The sequence below is a fragment of the Psittacula echo genome (genome assembly GCF_963264785.1).
Source record: "Psittacula echo genome assembly, chromosome: 10".
NCBI lineage: Eukaryota > Metazoa > Chordata > Aves > Psittaciformes > Psittacidae > Psittacula > Psittacula echo.
The window spans coordinates 4,683,919-4,700,791 of NC_137741.1; the positions used below are offsets into that span (position 1 = coordinate 4,683,919).

At 41.9% G+C, this 16,873-nt stretch overlaps 1 protein-coding gene across 3 annotated transcripts in view; it reads right to left on the bottom strand.

The window, feature by feature from the left end:
• Positions 1 to 936: 936 nt before the first annotated feature.
• Positions 937 to 16,873, bottom strand: part of USP3 (ubiquitin specific peptidase 3) — a 43,258-nt gene continuing 27,321 nt past the window's right edge. The window contains exons 6-15 of one of the 3 annotated variants that reach the window (XM_080626621.1): positions 16,430 to 16,512; positions 14,406 to 14,519; positions 13,596 to 13,709; positions 9,334 to 9,480; positions 7,567 to 7,673; positions 7,327 to 7,407; positions 6,290 to 6,408; positions 6,013 to 6,126; positions 5,832 to 5,899; positions 939 to 4,247 (exon numbers count right to left, since the gene is read on the bottom strand). In XM_080626621.1, the coding sequence (XP_080482747.1) occupies positions 4,082 to 4,247; positions 5,832 to 5,899; positions 6,013 to 6,126; positions 6,290 to 6,408; positions 7,327 to 7,407; positions 7,567 to 7,673; positions 9,334 to 9,480; positions 13,596 to 13,709; positions 14,406 to 14,519; positions 16,430 to 16,512 (1,113 nt within the window). In that variant the 3' untranslated portion in view covers positions 939 to 4,081. Of the gene's footprint in view, positions 4,248 to 5,831; positions 5,900 to 6,012; positions 6,127 to 6,289; positions 6,409 to 7,326; positions 7,408 to 7,566; positions 7,674 to 9,333; positions 9,481 to 13,595; positions 13,710 to 14,405; positions 14,520 to 16,429; positions 16,513 to 16,873 lie in introns of all 3 variants that reach the window. The other 2 variants (XM_080626622.1, XM_080626623.1) reach the window with 2 other exon arrangements.

Genomic DNA, 16,873 nt, shown 5'->3' on the forward strand with positions numbered 1-16,873 from the left:
AGGTAGTTTATGCTCATCTGACATCTGGTGTTAATACAAGGGAACATGTTAACTCATCAGCAGATAGTAACAGCAGAACAGCACTTTTTTCAACAGCAGTTTTTCAAGTTACAGCTGGAAGAATTTATGTACTCATGTGTTTTAATGGGGTTTGTGTCAGTGTGTGACAGGGCAAAAGGGAACAGAACTCGTATTTTCTGCTTTGCCCTGAGAATGCAGTAAGAAATGCAACTCTGAAAAACAGCATCTGAAATCAGTTTGCAGTGTGCAACCATGACTTCAACTTCTTACCTGTGTGCGAGCCCTACATGTGCCTACACACAGGCCTACACACAGACCTCTGCAGCTGTGATTCTGAGAAGCAGCAGCAGTTTACATGGTGTGCTGGCTGGCAGTTGCTGTTCTTCCTGCTCAGACTCTTGCCCTTCATCCTTTGCAGAACTTACCTTCAGTTTTGAGCAGGTTTAGATAGCTGAGGCTGCTCAGAGTTGTCATACACCCAGGAATATTATGTATGTGTGTATATATACACACACACATATATATATTGTGTGTATATACATATTCATATATATATGTATATGTCTTATCTCCGTATGTGTATATATACATCTGTGTATTTAAAAAAACCCTAACCCCAGCAAACTTGAATGAGAAGGTTACCACTGCTAGGATGGCCACTTACCACACAGAGGACAGGGCCCATAGCCTGACATACAACCAAACGGCCGTTGGATAACACTGAACAGCAGATCCTCCTTTGGGTTTAGATGCCGAGCCTTGGTAGAGGTGTTAACTACTGAGAATGCTTCAATTTGCTTTATTTTGCAAAGAACAAGGTAAAATAACTCCAGCCCCTGTGTTTCAGGGGATTTACACTAATGATATTCTACAAGCCTGTAGAAGGACAAGAGGAGTTTCATTGTCTAAGGAAAGGAGACACTTTAATGGCACATTTTCCATAAACACACTGTGTGAATGAGATATAATTCACATTCAACCTGGAAATGCTCCAGAAACACACAAGATGAGCACAGTCAGTAATCCTCACTGAAAATTACACACTAGATTTTAATGGTAAACAATTACAACTATGGCACTACAGTACTTGAGGATATCCTAAAGCACATTGGAATCACTTTTCAAGGTGCCGATTCCCTCATCAGTAAGACACAGACACATCAGTACTGAAACATTGCTGGGGAAACCTTTGACCACCACGTGTTATGCTTTCCATTTAGTAAAACCCTTGTTTGAAAGGCAGGAGGCCACTTTCACATCCACTGTCCTTGCCTGTCTGAAAGTTTTAAACTAACTCTCCTCAGGCTGTTCCCACCTGGAAAGCCCTTCTGACTGTACAGTAAGAAAGAGCTCTGTTTGCCAGTGTCTTAAGAGTTTCACACAATGCTGCACTCAACAGCTCACTCTACAACACGCTAAAGCAGAAGCATTCCGTGAGCTGGACATTTTGCAGGTTTGTTTTACATAACTTTTGTCTCCAGTTGTATACGTGGCTAAACTATTACTAACAAGAGGACAAGCTTTCATCAGACAGATTTTGGTGAGAAATATGCAAGCCTTTGAACTGCAGAGAGCAGTTGTGGCTTGCAGCGCCGTCACAGGCAAGAAAAAAAACTCCTTGCCGGTTAGTGTATACTATGATCAGCAGTAAGTAGAAAAGAAACATTTGGCTTAAATGAAACGAGGTATCCCCCTTCCCCAAGCTAGTAGATAAATACAGGATATACAAGTAAGGTTAAAAACATGACAGGAGGCCAGGTGCAGGACATGTTACTGGTTCAGTGCTCAGTTGCCTTTTTTTTTTTCCTTTTTTGTTTTCTGACACCACACTGAAGAGAATACAGTGGATAAGCAAAGTTCTCCACCAGGAAGAGAAATACTTGTGTTGCCACAACAAACTGTTCATATTGTCCATCTGGGTTTGCGATGGGAGAAAGTTACATTAGGAAAGGGCTTACAGTGTGCTTGTTCCAGCAAAGGCTGAGTCCTCACCACCACCTGCTGCAGAACAAGCCTGACAGGATCACACTGTGTTCCCAAAGGGACCATGCTGGGCAGAGAGCACTGCCCAAGACCTTGACACTACAGAGCAAATGGTACTGAAAGGAAACATGGAAGTGAGAACATAATCTGACCCAAAAAAAGAACTGGAGAAGTAGAAGCTCCTTAAAATAAGTGACTGTTGCTGAAGATTACAAGTTTAACTTTCTAAAAGTACAGAAAGGCACATTTACATCACTGGTTTGTGAGAACACTGCCTTTACGCTAAACTGCTGCTGGCCCAGAGCTAGTTGTGTGGTTTAAGCTCTGTATTCTCAAAACTAAACTTCTAAAGGAAACAAGTCCAAGTAGCACATAGACAAACACAGCTATAGATGGAACCTACTTAATTAATTCCCCAGCAGTAAGGCCCTCCAGGGTAATGGTATGGGTAGGATACTTGGCTTACCCCACACACAGGTGAGATCTGTCAAATTCTGCCTGTATGACAGCTACCTATTCCAGTGAGATGAAAGGCTCTGGCTGCAAGGAATGGAAAACAGGTGACAAACCACCTGCAACTGAAAGCAACAAATAGTTCTATTTATTGTTGAGCTTAAGTAAAAGAAGACATCCTTACATATGTCACGATGTATCAAATAATAATCACTGTAGGTTTTAACTACGGTACAGCTTACATCTTCATACAACATTAGTAATGCTGAACGCTGTCTGCAGTTTTATATCAAGCCAATTTCTCTCTTTCCTGGCTTAAAATGCTATGACAAAGCTACAAAAGAATGGCATTTAAAAAAAAAACATCCTATGGTGATTTCTCTTTATAAACATCAGTGTACAGCTAGCAGGTAACCCATGGCAAGGAACATACATAGCCAGGTTTTAGAGACTGTGTCACAGTTCCAGTGTTGATCTAGAGACTAAATAAAGATCCTGTACTGGGCCAAGTGTGTAACCACTACAGCTGTAGTCAACCAGCAGTCTTGTCTCACCATCTCCCATTGGGCAGGCTACAGCCAGGCTGTGACGCTGAGCATCCTCCCTAGTTTGCATTTGAACTGACAAAACAATTGTCACACACAGCACCTACAACACCATCAGCTTCCTTTCAGTTTTAAATAAGTGAACTGCAGGCATTTTGTAAACAGGAGCTCTATGTTTAGACCTAAGACTGTTCTCACAAAGCTCAAATGCAAGGGCTGTACTCCCAGTTCTCAAGCAAGTAAGTTTTCATGAGCAAATTTCATCATCAAATTTCATCAGTCTAAATCAAGAGATGGCGAAGGCATTCAGGTTTGGTGAAAACAACATAAATCAACACAATTTAGACATGTATATATATTTTTAGGATAATTTTTTTTAAATTTGAAAGGGGGGAGGGCAGAGCATACGTGAGGAATACTTGAATTAAACTGCAGTATTGATACGATTGAACCAACTGTTTATTTACAATGATTCCTGAAAGTCAGCAGCCTGAACACACACCAATATAGCAGCAATTACCTGGTCTATCTCCTATGCCACATCTCCTCTCTTCAGCAGACAAGGGGTTGTTCAGAGGTCACTGTTTAGTTTCTTGCACGAAGGAAGATAATTCGTGCAAACAATTCTTTGATTTAAAGAGATTAAATCATATCTACATAACAGCTGTAAGAACAGCATGAAGTTGAATTACTCTTCATAATCAGAAGCACATTGATCTTGCTTGCAAGGAGGACAGAAAGCTTCTCTGATGTAAATGTGCCTTTAGAAAGTGAGGACTGAAAACATTAATATAAAAAAGTCAAATAACTATTTCATGAAACTATAGATATAAAAACTGAGTTATCGCAACTAAAGCAGCAAATCAAAATCTGCTGAGGTTTTCTGGTATAACTACAAAAAAAGTTAGTCTGTGTCCGAGTTCAAGAAGTCGAATGCTACCATTGACACAACAAAACTAAAACCCACGAGAGGAAATTGGAAAGTGCACAATGAAATTAATAGTCTTGGATCAAGTATTTATGGAAAAATGGAAATGTTTTGTCCTGTGGACTTGATAAGTAAGAATTAAAAGGAGGTATTAAAGTTTATCTGATCCAGATTTGGCTTGCCGTTCCACATAGAAGAGGATGTAGGCCTTGGCTTTTACCACAGTCTCCTCGTCGGTCAAGGTTACAGTACTGTCGTTGAAATGGAACCAACGGCCTTCGTGGGCTGCGTACGCGGTGTAGTGTCCAGAGCCAACACTGCCAGCACGGGAGCGGGGAAAGAAAGGACAGTCAGGAGGAGACACACCACCACCTCTTCCTCTGATGCATCTGCTGTTGGGGGTAAGAGCCTCTCACCAACCAGAGGGAGAAAGAAACTGGCAGCCCTCTGCAACAGCTGGGGAGATGCTTCCCTTCTTAATCTGTGGGGCTCAAAGTTCTCCAAAGTAAAGTGTTACGGTAAGTAAAATAATCACTCACTGGGATGAGCTGAAAGGGGGGGTGAGGGGGGTGTTAAAACAACTTACTAGCATCCCATAGTTTTTATGCAAGCAAGGCTTCTTAAACAGACATGTTTGTCCTAAGACTTCTTAAACATCCATGTTTGCCTACATGAACATCAAGTCTATAATCTGTTACTATTCAAGCATTAGCTATACACATTCCACTATGCTCAGCTTTCAGAAATCATCCCCATTTAAGTCTAGAGACTCACACAGTCTAATATAATCAAAAACACTTGTGGCAAAACTAGTCCCAGAATACCAAGAGGAAAATTTCTCAAGTGCATCTTTAACAGTTTGAATCTAACATGCCAGAGCTACAAACCCACCGATCTTCCTTACCCCTGCCATCTCAGCATAAGGCCTCCATTCACTTGCTTACAGGTTATAACACATGCTCAATATTAATCAATCTAATTCCATTCTTATCACAGGCCACTCTTCTTTACTGTCCATATAGTTCTCCTAGGACTTGGAAGCACCAGTCAGATGCACAGTGGTGCTACAGAGGCTGCCTTTAGTAGTCAAAACTTTCTAAGAGTCCAGATCATTTCTCTAGAGAAGCAGAAGGAAGGGCTTCCTGGACAAAACTTTTGGGTTAGTACCTTTGAATTAAATTCAGGTATCAGCAAGGTTTTGAATAATGGAGTTTAGTTTCCTTAAGAAAACTCTTTTCACCGCTCACACCCCTAAAGCACTTCCTAAACAAAAAGAACACATTTCTTTCAGGATAAACAGTTCTCTTGTCTCTACAGAGATTCTTGTCAATCTCCTGTCAGAGATTCTCTTGTCAATCTCAGCAGATCCGCCCAGGGCTGGGAAAAGGAAAAGAAAACCCAAACCAACCACACCAAGTAACTTCACTAGCCAGCCCAGGGACATGCCTGTTGGCATTCACTCCTGCAGGAGAGACGTCATACAGGATAATTGCTTTCACTGTGCCAATCATTAAGGCTACAGTTGTTGCAAGTGAATAAAAGAGGAAAAGGTATTTCTGCTTTGCACTAAGAATTTCAAAATGAGGCAGTAAGTTCTGGAAGGCCCCTTGCTTCACTCTGTTGGTTTAGGGCTTTCCACTTCTAGAGGAACTAGACTGCTTTCATGCTGTCTCACACTTCTAGTCACTCCCCCTAAGATTGGCTGTGGGCATTCATGGGAATAGTTATATAGATCTCGCTGAAGTTAATTCACCTTAGGGGCATGTAAATCTATAAATTGCTGCTCTTTCCACCAGTAAAAATGCAGACCTTCACCAGGGACAGAAAAACCTTCACTAACTGTGTGTACTTCAAGTGGGGAGAATGTCTGGCCAAGAAGCAGGCTTACTCCATGTACTCACCCTGAACCATGATGCACAACAACAGCCACAAGGTCATACAGGCAGCTTTCTGGACCACTGTTTTCAGGCTGTGGTTAAAAAGACAGAAAGCTCTTCAAATCTCACCAGCACCTACTATAATTTGTAATACAGATGTGTTGTGGAACAACTTCCAAAAGAAAGTATCGGTGAGCTTTCATACCTCTAACAAGTAGCATTTCATGTCTAGGCCTCGTAAGGGAAACTCAACATATGTATCAACCTTGTTTCTCAGATATGCTGTCCAGTGAAATCGTTTCAAGTGTAAGCATAGCACCTACAGGATCAAAGAAGAAAGGATGCGTTAGAGGAAGAAGTTGAACTCGGTGCTCAACATTTGCACTAGCCCATGAGAGGGTTAGGCATTAGTAATACTAACAGCTGAGTTTTTATTACCTTTGACATACCGTCACACTGTTACTTTTCATACTTATACAAACCTTTGGTAGTTTCTGAATCCAGAATTTTTTGGTGGACTTCTGTTTCTTTTTGCATTTGTGACACATGTACAGCTCTGTCTCATCAAGTTCTTCCAGGTCTGTAAAACTGCGAAGACAATCTGAAAACAAACAACATTCACAAAACGAAACACCCACAGAAATCAGAAACCTGATTCAAGATGACATCACATGATTTTTGTAATGTGAAATACAATCATAGCAATACAGAAAAGGTGTGCCTGTCTGCTGCAGTCATTCTAGTTATATATGTCTGTGTAGCAAAAAGCTGTGCAATAATGCTTTAATACATTAACACGTTGTAACATGCTCCATTCCCTGTCCTGAAAACACAGCTACAAGCAGTTTAAGAGAAGAAAGGCAGCCACAGAACCTCTTATCTTTCAAACAAGATTCCATCCACCATTCAGCACAATAAATGACATTCTAACAATGAGTATTTAACTGCAAAGGTGATTTGGTTTTAGGTACAAAGGGAACAGAGGGTTTTGATTAATATGCCACAATCTGCAGCACATATAATTCACAAATCTGTAGAAATCAACATCTTTTAAACCAAGGTTGGCAACAGCACTACTGCACAGCTTTGGGGGATTTAATTATATTGTTTAACAAGCACAACAGCCAAGAGTCATCCTTACAATGACTCTCAAGGGCACGTACTTCTACGCACGGAGCCACAGCAAGCACCCAGTAGGCAACAAAGCAGATGAGGAGGACTTGAATATATTAGAAACACTCTCTGCCATGAAAACCCTGCTCGCTGGAAGCCTCCTTGATGCTCAGCTGACCTCCTGCAGCACTTCTCAGCCCCAGTTTATCATAGTCACACATCAGTACACAGTGAGTGGGGTAAAACCTGCATGGAAAGTTCTTTTACCGCCTTCTGCCACAGCACCTCATAAAACGAGGTGGCACGTGGCACCAAGTCCCAACCCCAGTGAAAGCCTGGCTCCCTGGAAACAGATGCTCTGAAGAGCATATACTTAGTCCCGATTTCATCATCCAAGCACTCTTACCTCGTAGTGTGCACATTGGTCCGCCTTCTTGATTTTTAGTACGTTTATTTCTGAACTGACTTGGAATATCTAGCGAAAGGTCTAGAAAACCAAAGATTAAACATTAGAGCCTACTCTTTTCAGACTAAATTCTGGTTCAGTCATGTGACTAAATACATGAAATGTACCTAAGTACATGAAACTTCAGATAGTTTTTCTGCTTGAAGTTACCCAGAATTCTGAAAGCAAGAGGCACCTTACCTAGGAATGGATCAAACTTTCTAGATTCAGTCCCACAGATTAGGCAGTTGACTTCATTTTGAAGAATGCCTCCAAAAATCGCTGTGACAACAGTAGACGCTCCATTTCTAGACAAACCACATCAGAGAGAGGAAGTCAGTCAGAATGTCTGAGCTTCATTTCCAGTACCTGTTTCACATTTACTGCTTACAACTCACCACTGCTAGGCAGAGCCATTTTTTCCATGTGTAAACCAAAGAGACTGAGTTCATCCATTTGCCATTTCATTCATCCCACAGCTGTACTGTGCAAGTACTTAGCTGCATTAATGCTTTTGCTTTACCTTGTACCTAACAAAAGCGTGAACTGCTCATGCTCTAAGCAGACGCTCAAAATTTCAGTGTTGTAGGTACCTGGATCAACTGCATTTCTGCAGAGGAGAGCTGATGCTCACAGGGAGACACTCACTATAGCTGTTTCTGCAACAAAAGATTCTTCCCTCTTAGGTAGGCCAAAAATGTTTTAGTTTTAATTCTACACCCTTTGTTACAAGTAACTTTGATTTCCTAAAGCATATTTCTGCACTTCACTCCCACAGACAGCTTAAGGGACATTAACAAATGATACACATCATGCATCATCACCAACATTGTTCTCTATGCTTTCATTACTCTCTTAATATTTTCTAGCAGGTTACATAATGGACTGGCTTCTCATAGTCCAATTAAAACAAATAAGTTTTAAGTTACATATTACACATCTCCTAAACATGCTAGTTTGCACTTGCAGCTCTGACACAAGCTTGCAACAACGTGTGGTCCTTATCTGCACGCCTGGTACTCCTTTACAGTTAATTCAAACACTGCAGTTGAATTTAAGGACCTGGCTACCCAAATAAATCAGGGAGAGGATTCACAGTGGATTTATTACTTTACTGTAGGCATTTAAAAGTGCATGACCTTCATTTGCCCTCCACAGAAGGCAGCTAACTGCACCCCACCATGCATTTCAACAGATGTTCTCAAGACAAATATACAGTAGGTACTTGAACAAAGCTTAAATTCTCCTTGGTTTAATTTTGACAAAGGAATTGGTTTTGTTTTCAAATACACTTCAATTCTAAGAACATTTTAAGATTACTTTGTGGGATTTTTAAACATCAGCATAGCAACAGGCGTGTGGGGAAGAGCACAAGCTGAACTCTAGGCTTTTCCTAATGAAGCATTTATAAAATCCTGCATTTCTCAGACCTGCCTACTGTGTCCTGATTGGTGTAGGAAGAGGAAACTCACTCAGCTTTTACACAGGGAACCCAAGGATTTAGGGACCTAGTGTGCAGGCTGAATTGACTTTATGTTCCTTCCTGAAACAAACTGTTTTCTCTCTATGACAGTTTCAATCTGAGAAAACACACACCTGGGACAGAATTAAACAAGATTTTGAGAAGTACAGAAAGAGGAGTGAAACACATGCATTACCTCTGTTTTAAGACACAGTAACTTGAAAATCCGAATTACCATTGCTAATGAATTACAAGGTGTTTACAGCTTAGCCTGTATGATCACTCACACCTGACAAAAGCTGCTCTAAGACACTTCCTTTGGAAAGCGAACATCCTACAGGATGCTAATCCTTTAGAACCTGCAGCTTCATAACTGGTAACAGGACAGAGACACTAAAGAAAACTTAACAAGGAAGCCCGAATTTGAGATTTCAGCTCCTCCGCACACAGACCATACAAAGGCATTACAGTTTGGAAGACATTAGAAAAACCATTACACTTCTTACATGCAACATTTGTTGCTCGCAGCCAGGCTGGAGTTCTCTTGCAGAATTACTGAACGTGAGACACCATTGAAGCCACCCTGAAGTTCCAGGTGTAGATGGTCCAAAAGGTAACGCATGAACTCGTGGGCATCCTGTTGCTGGTATCCTCTTAAGAGAAAAAGGAAACAACAGCACCACGATCAAAAAGTTGCTTTAGTGAGAACACCAGGGTCATGGACAAGAACCTTTGCTGGTTTGATAATACTGACCAGACTTTATACAGACAGACTTATTTTGTACAAGAACAGTTCTCCAGGAAGCCTTTGGAAAGGTACAGCAATGTCTAAACGATACAATTTTGGTCCTTTGCAGCTCGCTCACCCTCTGCGTGCCTCTTTGTGAGGATGGAGACGCATTTAAGAATACGCATTTTAGCTAGCAAGAGACCTTTTAGAAAACAACAGGGAGCAGCAGAGACATAACATTTGTTAACACATTTGCTTAATGTAGCTGCCATACTACTTGGCCCCACCAAGCTCAGCCTGCACGAGTAACATCCGAGGTGTCATGTACAAGTGAGTTAAAAGTACATAGTGGGAACCTCCTCCTTACTCATACAAAGCATTTCTCCTTTTGTTATTGACTATATTTGATGAGTAACCTCTGCAGTCACAATTCAGATAGCACAGTATTCATCCCTATTTTGAAACTACTATAAAGTATGGTCAATAGACTGAAATCTCAAACCTGGCAAGATTCAAAGCAAAGACACCACAGAACATACTTTTCACATGGGACTGAGAGTCAGTATTGCAGAGTGGTTTTCACTCAGTCACTGATCCCATTCTCTCTGGCAGGTCCAGATGCTTACTTGCCTGTTTGTTCCCTCCCCATCGAAGCCTGGAATTTAATCTTTGGGTTTGTTTTCCACAGGCATCTTTCAGCAGCAACTGAAGTCTGAAATAATTAGGAGGAGAGTTTTCTTTCCTCTTCTAGGGTGAGATCTATAGCTGAGCTCAAAACTGCACACCTCCCCTGCATAACCCATACACTGTTTGTTGGGAGGACGAGGTGATGGTGGAGGGTACCCAGAGCATCTCTTGGGCATTTGGATCAGGTGGGATAGGCCTCCACTCTCAGATGTGTCATACTATCAGCAGCAATGCTACTCAAAGAGTCACCATTATTATTTCACCACTAGCTAACCTAATCAAAGGGAACAGAGAATCTGTTAGGGTAAAATATGCCTTCAAAGTTATTTAAGCTAAATCATGCATCAAATTTACCAACCAACAGCTCTAAGATGTATACTGAGCTGAAGCAGGAAAGCAGACACAATGAAATAGTGGAAGGTTTACGAAACACTGATGTAAAGATGTGCAAGTTGTTGTAGGCCTAGTTCCAAAAATCCCTACATAGTAGAACTGGCTTTCCCTGCTTCCTCTTATCCATTCTTTTAAGCTGTTTTACCATGCTTCTCCTACCCCTTTCCCTCCTCACTCCTCCATGTAAGTACTGGCAATAACTGTCACCTAGGAATGCCTGGGAAAGAGCATCAGAGACTTTTTTAATGCTTAGGGAAGGGAAAGTGCCCGTAACACTCATGGCGCAGTACTTGGAGAGAAATGAGAATAGACTCAGTGCAACAGAAGTATGCAACCTGAGGTTGACATGCGTAGTAAAGAACATAGCTATGTCCTGCAACAGTATTGCTAGGAGGTAACAAAACAAAAATGAAATGAAGCCTTTTCCTCTTGTCAAATTAATGTTTTCTTCCAAGCTAGCAGCGTTCAAAGAATGCACTGAGTTTGTCTGTAGTTCTGACAAAACCCTGAAAAATATCAGCAGCACTACCTACCTTTTACACAGAAACATTGCTGTGCTTCAACAGGCCAGAGTCCTGAACAGCCAAACCCAGGACTGACTTAGTCTCCCAGTCACACAATAATTATATGGTATTATGAAACAAAGTAGTAAAGCAGAATTCAACTTCAAAGCTGCATGTTAACCGTGCACACTGTAAGATCATTTTGAAGTTGCTGAGGTAACACAGGATTATTTACTCAATATAAGACAGTCATCTTCTATTTAATAAGCATATAAACAATCACAACAGCTGAAGATGAAATTCATGGGAAGTCTTTGCTTCAGACACCTTCTCAACATTAAACTCCTCATAAAAGAGCTCTGAAGTACCTGGCATGCTTGCTCTGCAACAAATTTGATGAATTAACCTCTGGAATCATTCCATGTTGTTGGCTGTGCTCCTGGTGCATGAGTTTATACTTGCAAACAAGTATGTTAATTGTAGATGAAAAATTCTTTGGATCTGTTAAAAAGCCTAAGTATAGATACAGATCTTTAAAAGAACATGAAGATAGGGACAATGCACTGTTTAAAATAAACTATGATCTTAAAAGCCCTTCAGCAAAAAGCATCGTTTCTCTGACAGTCAGCTTGTGCAATAAAACTGATCTCCATCCACCTGAAGCAACTCAATTTAAGCCCACCTCTGACATCCCTTTTCCTGCTAGTAACAAGATAGGATATAAACAGGAACAGTTACTATGAAAACAGAGCATACTGTTTATACAGCAGTAAATCTGCAAAATACACATCTTGCAGCTCTACATGAGGCTACAGAACTATCTTGGCATGCAGTGCAGCAGATGACAGCAGCAGACTCTGGCCAACAGTCAAGGAGCAGGACTTCCACAGCAGCATTAGAGCTCAGAGGCACTCAAATTGTGCTTATCGTAACTATACATCATACACTCTGCTCCCTGTGTGCAACATGAGGCAGAGAGCCATCTCTACAACCTGAAAGAAGAACAGCACTTGCAGTCCTGGGAGGCAGGCGAGACCTGCCTTTAACAATTGAAAACTCCTCGGGCTAACACAAACAACATTTCCAACCACGTTTCCTCCCCCTGACCCATCACTTCAGGCTTCATAAATACAAGCCAACATGGCTGGTTTGCTATTAACACACTACTTGCTCTGGCCACCATCTTCTCCCAGTCTCACAAGAGGCACTCACGGTAGAACTATTACTGTACCATCATTAGCTTTATAAGGTACAATTAAGCACTCAACAAATTCAAATTTTTTCCCTGGATCATGTGGGAGCAGGGATCTATTGAGCAGCAGAGTCTATTTTCCATGTGATTAAATGAGTTCTCTTAACAATTAATCATAGACATGCTCCAAGATAACTGGGAATAAAAACGGAAGGGGGAAACCCCCAATTCTTTATTTTAAAAGCTGTGACAGAACCCACAGTGCTGAAAATTTGCTTCAGGAACTTTAATGAACTGGTTTCTCATTTAGTCTAACAAGAATTACAGTGAAGACTGTAACAGGGAGACTGCTCAAGGACATTATGGATGATGTTCATTTGCCTGTAATGTTTTGGTCACTACTTGCAACTACTGGTATTAAACTTCCTTGATTCTCATAAGCCAAGTCAAACATTTGCCAGTGTGGAAGAGGGAATAAATAGGTTTGTGTTATTTGGGTTACTTAATGAGCAGGTGTTTTCACAGCATCTTTTCAGCACTGCTGGAGATGTAACAGATAACAGAACATCTTTACTAGCTGAGAACACGGAGCAACTTACCTTCATCACAATATATCCTAACAGGTTTCAGTGCTCCTTTGAAAGAGGTTCAGGGGCCAGGACAGGGAGACCTTGGAGAGGAACGATACTTTGATTTACTTGGGTAACCGCCTTGTTCCCTTTCTTTTTATCGTCTTGTTTGTCAGTAAGGGCACAAAACGTCTATTATCCATAGGATTTTTTTTTCTTATAGCCCTTATTTCATGTCCAGCTGGTGACTACAATACTTTGAGAGAATCAAGGAAGTTTCAGCCAGTATGTTTATATTTAGGCCTGTAAGTGCTGGAACTAAATCAAACTACATGTCCTGGGCATGACACTACACCACTTTCTTACTGCAACCAAGCCTGCATTCTGTCAACACCATCCACTTGACAAATCATTATGTTGATTTCTCTGCCCTTTGAAGCAGTGGCTCCAAGGTACAACTACTATTATTTCAGTACTTGAGAAGTTTGTCCTCTCCAACAATGTAGCATGTGGTAGAAGGGCAGGGGGAAAAAAGCACAAAACTGTAGATCAAAGTGAAGATCCTTTTCAAAGCATGTTTGCGGGCCTATGAGAAAGCTGCAAAGTGCATCCTGCAGACTCAGCACATTTTAGAGCAGGATACAAGCAATGCAAGGATGCAATCAAGAACATAGTTGAATTTTACAAAACTTACCTAAAATTTGGCATGATTTTCCAAACAACGTAGAATAAAGATTCTGGACTAAATGCAGTTTGGCTTCCTTGCCATAAAGCACAGAGCGTCTTTCTGAATTCTTCCACCAATGAACTTGAAAGAAAGCAAAAGCTGGTGATTAATATGCATTTGTGTTACAACGCTTAAAGGTTTACTAGCTCAACACTACATTACTTTGGTTAAGATTGTAACGATTGGGTAAATATCCTTTTGGGTACTTCGAAGATATTATGTCCAAAATCCTACCCATAACATTGAAACGAGACACAGGTCAGGACAATTACATTTCACATCTTGAGGACCCACCTGGAAATCTATCCACCTTTTGCCATTTTACTGGAGACTCTGCTAACATTGTCCCTTTAACACGTGCTCAAAAAAGCTACGATTGTGAATCACTTACTTTGATTTTTATTTTATTGTATTTATTTTTTTGGTAGTATGCTCACATACAGAGACATCCCCATGACTATTTTAGCTGGAATTAAGTAACATCATGCCTGGAGTACGTATAACTAGCACTTCTTAGCTGCACTTTAAATGCCGTTACACACCATTGCTTTCTGATGCATCAGACTGTCGCCCTCGGCAGCAGCAGACTTACATAAAAGCAAACTGCAAGTGATACAGGTTTCTTTGTTGGCACAGTCAACTATTTTTCTATGACTCTGTTCCCCTGTGAATCATTTTTCTATGACTCTGCAACACTGCAAGCCTATAGTGACTCTGCTGCCCAAGCATTTGCTGTTTTCCATTCAAGTTCAGTGCTAAAAGGAACATGAAGCTTACACATTGTTATCCCCCTGGCTCCTGGTGTGGTAAGTTCGCCTGCCTGCAGTCTTCCCATTCCTCAGCTCCACAGCAGGTAACTCTTTGAAGTAACAGCAAAACTGTTGAATGTTACTACAGAAAAAGAAAAAATGAATTAAACCCTTGAAGAGCAGAGAATAAAGAGAATATTAAGGATTCTGGAGTCTGTTCTTTGAAATGCATAAACACAACCTCATGCAGTGGTAAAGACAGTGCAATCAGTCCAAGATACAAGAAATACTGAAACTAATATTCAGCTTCTATAAATATCACTATTGTCCCAACTACCTGAAATAATTACATTCTGGCTCTGCCTTGACTATGAGATACCACAACAGACTGCGATATCAGAAGGTTTCCCCTAACAAACCAGACTGCATTTTCTGAGTTAACTGTGTCTGTCTCCACCTACCGCTTCTAATCTCTGCTACCAGTCCGCATAACAGAACATAAGAAGCAAGCGCCTGAAGTCATTGAACACATTGTGGTCAATGGCTCGATGTCCAGCTGGAGACTAGTAACAAGTGGTGTCCCTCAGGGATCTGTGTTGGGACCGGTCTTGTTCAACATCTTTGTCGGTGACATGGACAGTGGGATTGAGCGCGCCCGCAGCAAGTTTGCCGATGGCACCAAGCTGTGTGGTTCGGTTGATACGCCGGAGGGAAGGGATGCCATCCAGAGGGACCTCGACACGCTTGTGAGGTGGGCTGATGCCAACCTTATGAAGTTTAACCATGCCAAGTGCAAGGTCCTGCACCTGGGTCGGAGCAATCCCAGGCACAGCTACAGGTTGGGCAGAGATGAGATTTGGAGCAGCCCTGCAGAGAAGGACTTGGGGGTGTTGGCTGATGAGAAAATGAACATGAGCCGGCTTCAGTGTGCGCTCGCAGCCCAGAAAGCAACCGTATCCTGGGCTGCATCAAAAGGAGCGTGACCAGCAGGTCGAAGGAAGTGATCCTGCCCCTCTACTCTGCTCTTGTGAGACCTCACTTGGAGTATTGTGTGCGGTTCTGGTGTCCTCAACATAAAAAGGACATGGAACTGTTGGAACAAGTCCAGAGGAGGCCACGAGGATGATCAGGGGGCTGGAGCACCTCCTGTATGAAGACAGGCTGAGAAAGTTGGGGCTGTTCAGCCTGGAGAAGAGAAGGCTGCATGGAGACCTCATAGCAGCCTTCCAGTATCTCAAGGGGGCCTGTAAGAATGCTGGGGAGGGACTCTTCATTAGGGACTGTAGTGGTAGGACAAGGGGTAATGGGTTAAAACTTAAACAGGGGAAGTTTAGATTGGATATAAGTAGGAAGTTCTTTACTGCAAGGGTGGTGAGGCAGTGGAATGGGTTGGCCAGGGAAGTTGTGAATGCTCCATCCCTGGCGGTGTTCAAGGCCAGGCTGAATGAGGCCTTGGGTGGCATGGTTTAGCGTGAGGTGTCCCTGCCCATGGCAGGGGGGTTGGAACTACATGATCTTAAGGTCCTTTCTAACCCAAACCATTCTAGGATTCTATGATTCTAACTCCTGAGAAGGAATCCTGAATGATGGAAAAGAAAACAGAGACCAGCCAATCTTGCTACAGCCTGACCAGTAGCCTCCCAGTGAAGTAGGCAAACTGAGAAATCCAAAAGGACAACTACAGAGCAGCGGTGGTCTTGGCAACAGCAAAATGAAGTCTCACATCTCAGCACTGCAGAAACTGTTCTCCTGCACATTTCCATGAAGACCCCTGTCCCTCAAGGCACTGTCTCTGCTTTCACAATGACCGTAGCCATCAACATGTTTCATCAGCCTCAGCAATTAAATGGTAGTTTCTTTTTCCACTGAGGATATTGCAGGCTTCTTCTGGAAGTCCTTTACACTGCGAAGCACAATTTTATGGTACCTGCATCCACCCATTCCTGCAAATCCAGGTACACTTTCATACGGTGGTAATGTGTCCAATTCACTGGCCCAATGCTAAAGCACACAAGCACTCTCACAGAGGTGTGGGGAAAACTTTGCAGGTACCTGAGAGACTGAAGGATTGCATTCATGAAACATGTATTCCCCAGGTTCCGAAGGCCTGTGGCACAAAGGGCAGTGGTGCTTCCCTGGGAAGGAGAACAGTGAAGTTAAAGAAGACTTAGCACTGCTCCCTCACTTTCCCCCCACAGAGCTATTGCTGTTACATCAGCACAGATTTCAACAATAATAAACTACACTGTTTGAGAAGCGCAGTTTCAAAGCCAAAGCAACCACCTCACCAGCTCAAACAGTCTTGAAGCTCCATCTTGATGTGAAACCTGTTTCTTACTCCTGTCAACAAAAACCTACTACATCTTTTCTTACACAAATAAATCAAGATTAGGACAAAAGAGACATTTACTGCAAGTATTTGTGTATGTTACACATTTACGCTCCAGTAATGTTCAGTGAGAACTGGACAGCAATTTCCCAGAAGTGCCTTTGCAA